At 32.6% G+C, this 6,047-nt stretch overlaps 1 protein-coding gene across 1 annotated transcript in view; it reads left to right on the plus strand.

Moving 5' to 3' along the window:
* The first annotated feature begins 1,119 nt into the window (after positions 1-1,119).
* ndufv2 (NADH:ubiquinone oxidoreductase core subunit V2) overlaps positions 1,120-6,047 on the plus strand; it is a 12,930-nt gene continuing 8,002 nt past the window's right edge. The window contains exons 1-4 of the mRNA XM_015049086.1: positions 1,120-1,277; positions 2,256-2,318; positions 3,833-3,895; positions 5,266-5,382. Coding sequence (XP_014904572.1) covers positions 1,236-1,277; positions 2,256-2,318; positions 3,833-3,895; positions 5,266-5,382 — 285 coding nt within the window. The 5' untranslated portion in view covers positions 1,120-1,235. The remainder of the gene's footprint in view (positions 1,278-2,255; positions 2,319-3,832; positions 3,896-5,265; positions 5,383-6,047) is intronic.

Genomic DNA, 6,047 nt, shown 5'->3' on the forward strand with positions numbered 1-6,047 from the left:
TAAAAAGGGAAAAATGTATTGCTGTAAGTGAAATAATCTGGCAATGGAACAAGTACTTTTAAAAAAATCAATATTAAGGAATTATTGATTTAAACCAAGGTCTTAGATTTTCTTGAAAAGTTACGTGTGAGTTAGGTTTGCATAATTTCAAGTGTATGAAAATATTTAGATCACAAACTATATCAAAAATATTTGGTAAAACTTAGTGTTGTTGCAGTGATTAAGTTTAAAATCTTTAAGGATTCATAGATTTCAGAAAAAAAGTTTATTATCAAGCAAGTAAAGCTAAAAAAAACAGAGGGAAAAAAATCCCTAAATGTTTGCATTTTAAATGTACTTAATATTTTGGCCCCGAAGTTGTTTAAATTTGCGGGTTTTGGCCCCGGAGCCAGAAGGTTTGAATGCCGCTGTGATAAGCTATTGAGCAATTAAGCATGTGACGCTTTAGTTATACAAATAAGGTAGTCAGATTTGTTGTTGGTAATGGATGTATAAATTATTATAGATGTAAAACTTCAATAGGGTTTTGCAGGTTTGCCTTATTAAAATAAATGAATTTTTTTTTTTTGTTTGTTTTTGGTGTCAATTGGAAAAATATAGAACAAAATGTTTCTGAGCAATAAAATAAGGATTTCAGTGGCTCATTCTTTGAAACAACTTATTGTATTTAACCAAGTTTAATAAAATAATTCCAAGCAGATTTGAGGAGGCAGAGGGCAAATTTGTGTCATTCTTGAAATGCCACAGGCAATCAGTCCAGGGGCTGGAAATGGCACACATTGTAGTGTTTACAATGTGTTTACAATGTGTTAATTTTAGATATAAAATGTCATATTTTCTGTTTTTAACATTCTCTTGAGATGATTTACAATTACCTTACATGGGATTGTGTAAATAAGTTGACAAAATTAAGCTTCATAAAGTAAAACTATTGGATAAATTATGTATTAAACTGCAGTAATAACATTTTAACACAATACCTACTGCTAAATCAATTTCATTATACTTCAATTTTATAAAAGTGTATGTATATAGTGCCAATTCATACAAAAAATTATTTCAAGGCACTTTATAAATAAAGTTTTAAAGCAAGCGATCAATCTGGGATTGATTTAGTTACACAGAAACTGAGAAACGCAGCATGTGACGTCAGATCGTACTAATCGAGCGCCGGTGTAGATGTCCGCCGCCGCTGTCCCGTCCTTCTGCTGCTAACACGAACTCGAAGCTTCAGGATGTTTTTATCTTCTGCAGTTCGATCTGCTGTTTCGCAGGCAGTAAGTTTGGGGTTTTTCGCAAATGTTAACTATCTCAATCAGAAGCTGTTTGCTCGGCAGATTGGAGAAGAAGTGCTGTGACTCTTCGCAAGGGCATGTAGCCCGGACAGCTATGCTAGGCTACGCTAGGCTAGGCTAAGCAGCGTTTGATAACAGTGACAGTAGCAGGTAGCTTAGCATCAAACTATCAGATATTTATAATTTGAAAGCTTGACAAACAAGACTACATAAAGGTATATCTACTCCAAACGTACATCTTTGCAGACAAATTCGATACGTTAATGATTTGTGTGATTTACTTCGGATTTACAGCTGAACAGGAGAGTTTTTGGTGTTGATTTACACAACTGTACGTCGATTAAGTAAAGCAAATAAATATGACTATATAAGTATTTGAACCGTACCATCCGTATTTAAATATTAAATATTGGTTTATGCTACCATGTGAAACGTCGCTAATATAATAATTTAAGTAAATAATATATAATTTAAAATGTTACCAGTGGTTCAGTGAGTGACTTCTGCTATTCTTGTTTATGTGCTATGATGGTTAAGGTTCTTGCAGAATAATGCTTCATTTTTAGAATTTCTTTTACAATCTAACTTTAAATGCTGACTTTTTTTTTTTTACATGATCAGCGTATCGTTTTATGCTCTGCAGTTTGCATGTGCCTAACTCATCATATAGCTTTGTATAGAAACAGGACTTGTGTGCAGACTCCATTTTGAAAAAAACAAACAACAAAACAAACTAAAAATTTTAGCCAAATATATAAAAGTAAGTTTTTGCAAATAGTGGTTCTGTGTTTGTAGTGCTTTATATTTACTGGGGGGTTTTATTTTCCAAATTATCAGTTTAAAATGAGACTTGACAGTAAATGGGATTGTAAGTAATCCTGCTAGCAAAGCATACATATTTTTGTAGGTTAGGTTATTTTTTTATTATTTATATTTTGCCTGTCTTCCTCTGTGTTACAGGCCAGGCAGGTCAGAGGTTTGCATCAATCTGCTGCACGAGCTGGAGCTGGAGGCATATTTGTGGTGAGTTTTTCAGTTTCAAATCAATATCCAGGACATTATCTCAGGAAGGGTCCTTATTTTTATCATATACTCAGTGTTGTCTGGATAAAATTGCCAAGTTGAAAGTACTCAGGGCAATATATTTTGAAATAAAATTTAAAATATGAAAAGCAGTGAATTCTTTTAGTTTTGCCTGTGCAAAAATAATTTGAACTTGAAATATTTTAAAGAGACAAATTTATTGTAGATTCAAAAAAATGAGTCTTAGGCATTTTTCCTTAATGAAAGGAAGGTGTTTGCAAATGTTAACACCTTTGTTAATGAGGAATGATACACAGTCTCAGTCTGTGTATCATTCCTTCTTTCCATTTTCAATTGACAAGCAAAAGACAAAAAATTGAAAGTTGATTGGTATTTTATTTGTTTTTGAATCGAAAATAAACAAACATTTTTAATTTTACCGATTAATTACTAGGGCTTACACATGACCTGGATATTGTTCTACAGGCAAAAGTTTGTTTTGCTTCCAACATAAAATAGTGTAAACATGAGACACTTTAGCTTTACAGCATTTATACAAAAGTCAAACTAATGTCACTTACAAAAATAGTCAAAAGTTATTTTAATGCATAATTTTGAACATGAGTAGCTTAAGTTATCTTTATTAAGCACAAAGGTACAGTAAGCAATATTAAATAAACTCACTGGCTTTCTTATTATTCTTCTAACCAGATCTTCTCCTGAATTCAGCCTCCCTGATAATTCAAAGATTATCTAATCTTTGGATCAGTTTGTTTTCCTAAAATGTTCGAAATTCGGTGCAGTCTTAGAAAAAAAAAGAGATTTAACACCTGCATTATTTTTGTTTTGTTTTTTTTGTTTTGTTTTAGAAATGAAGTTGAACTTTGTGAACGACTCTCAGGATTACATTATATTAATTCTTCTAAATTAATCAGCCAATAACAGTACAGAGAAATTATGGCCCCCGCCTCACTCTGCACCATGTTTTTACTTGCTTAATCCCAGGAGCGCCTATTTTTCCGATTGTTCCCTTTTTATCTAGGGAATAACCTTTATTACCTGTTAGGCGCTCAGACAAACATCACATCCATCAGAAACTTGTATCTTTGCATATTTCTCTTGTTGTCAGAGACATTTTAACAACAAAAACCAGCCAAGGCTCTTCTTTTTATTTACATTTTTTTAAAGTTGCACAAAGGGGCATTTGCTGCTCACAAGGGGGCAGTGTGTGCAGAAGCAGAAATAATTGTCTGTTATTCGTCTCCTCCTTTCTGTAGTTGGAGAAAAACACCTGTTTCCTCTCTGGGCTTTCATGGCGCCGTCCTGGTTAATCTTTTGTAAACAAACTATTTAAGCATTAAACTAGCTGTTCTGAATCAGCTTTTTAATGCAATAAATTTTAACCTTTTAAGGTGATTTTTTTTCCCCAGAAGTTTGTTGTTATATATTTGGTAGAGACTGCATGAACTCTTTATAACCCAGTGTGTATTCTATATTTTTTGTTGTTGCTTCAGCACAGAGACACGCCTGACAACAACCCTGACACTCCGTTTGAGTTCACAGCAGAAAACAAAAAGGTAAGAACGGCTTCTGACGTCTGATCTGCTCCCCAGTGGGTTTATTTACATGTTTTTCCAGATCTTAGGAGGAAAAAAGGCAACTAACTCCTGACAATAAATAAATACACAAAACAAATGTTGTTAAAGGGCCAGAGGTATATTATAAAAATAAAATCTTAGATTTTTTCATATCAGATCTAATATCCATTGTTTTTTATTCATCCAGCACAAGCAGAACATTAATTAGAAATAACAAATGTAGATTTTTTTTTTTTCCTCATGCTTCTCTTCCTTGCTGCCAAATAAAAACCTAAAAAAAAGAAAATAAATGTATAAAAACTTAAATGTTGCCCTGAATGATTAAAAGCATAAAAACAAATGAGATCAAGACAGTATGAAATCTGATTTCCAATTTTAATCAATTAGGTTTTTTCCCCCCTACAAAATGAAATTACAGAAAATATTTTCAAAATGTATCTTTAGTTTCTCTGATTTGTACAGTGCAGAATAACAGCCAGGTTACCAAAATTTTTGTTTAGTTACAAGAATATAGTGATGGCACAAAAAAGACACAATTTTACTAGAAAAAGAAAACAAAACAAACTAAAATTGCAAGAAAGTTGTTTCAATGAGGAAAAACGTTAGTTATCAGACCAGTTTGTGTAAGTCTTTCTTTGAAATATACATAATTATTTGCACAGTCATGTCAAAGTCCTACTACTGTTTATAATTTAATACTGATGTGATGAAAGATTAAGGATTTCTATGAAGTATTGTTTGTAAAACCTTTATCAAAGTATAACTTCACAAGATGCTTATATTTTTATTTTCTGTGTTTGAGTTCTCATAAAATTCTGACTTTATTTTTGTATTATTTCAACTTTAATGTTGTAGGACTTTATATTATGTAATATTATGATTTTAGTCTCATAATTAAAAAAGAAATGTAAGCCTTTATTCCATCATAGCGTTGACTTTAATTCAGATTCCAAATAAATAAAATCTGTCAACATGCTTGTGAAACAAGATGGCCGCCCTGGGCGCGGTGACATCACTCTAACCTGTACAACGAGTGCATCGTGAAAAAAAGTGACGATTTTCCAAAGAAATAAATCTTCAGAAACAAAAAATTGGATTGACCGATAAAATCAGTTTATCGCCTGGCTCTATATTCTTACATTTTGTTTGCAATCATTTTTGTGGTGTAACTTTTATTTTTCTGTAGAGCTGCTTGTTAATGAAGAATAGCTTGAATATTTCAAAAATAAAACTTCTTTGAAAATGTCTGCTTTTCTAAGAAACATCTAAACACTTTGATTTTCTGATTATAAGTTGAGAAAGAAAAACAAAACAATGCTATTGAAGATCCTCTGTTGTTTCTTTTGCAGAGGATTGATGCGATCCTCTCGATGTATCCCGAAGGACACAAGCAAGCCGCCACCATCCCAGTCTTGGATTTGGCCCAAAGGCAACATGGATGGCTCCCCATCTCTGCCATGAACAAGGCACAGTAATTTCTCTAAAGCCTCTTTTAAACTCGCTCCGCTTTGAATGAGCAGAAACGACACAAACAAACCGACTTTGTCTTCTCTTTAGGCCTCTGAGTAAAGATTCTGATCATCTGATTAAATTAATCATTGATTTAAAGAAAGGTGCTTGAAATGTCACCAACAGTGAAGCATTTGTTTAGTTTTTTATAGTTTCTGAGCCAAAAAGAAAATTTATTTGATACAATTGATGTTTGCAGATACAGATTCTGATGAGTTTTTATTTTAAGTGGCAAAATGTCAAGAAAACTACTAGATTTATAGTTTTATGTTCTCATCTTCTGTGTAATTTAAATAGCATATTTGCTCTGATGATGCAAAATGTAAAAATTTGACGTCTTTTGAGAAATTCAATGCAAAATTTTCTGAATTTTATGATTGTTTTTTATAAATCAGAAACGATCATAAATTCCTCTAATAACTTTGGTCAGTGAATTATTTTAAATAGAGATATAATAACAAATGCAGGTTTTAGTGTTTTGTTTCTTTTTAAATTGAATAATTACATTGACCAGTTCCTTTAGAGCAGTGGTTCTTAACCTGGGTTCAACCGAACCCCAGGGGTTCGGTGAGTCGGTCTCAGGGGTTCGGCGGAGCCTCTGCCGCGGAGGTAAAGACACACT

This window comes from Poecilia latipinna, unplaced genomic scaffold (assembly GCF_001443285.1).
Source record: "Poecilia latipinna isolate Pla-1442-1.1 unplaced genomic scaffold, P_latipinna-1.0 Scaffold925, whole genome shotgun sequence".
In the NCBI taxonomy this organism is placed as follows: domain Eukaryota; kingdom Metazoa; phylum Chordata; class Actinopteri; order Cyprinodontiformes; family Poeciliidae; genus Poecilia; species Poecilia latipinna.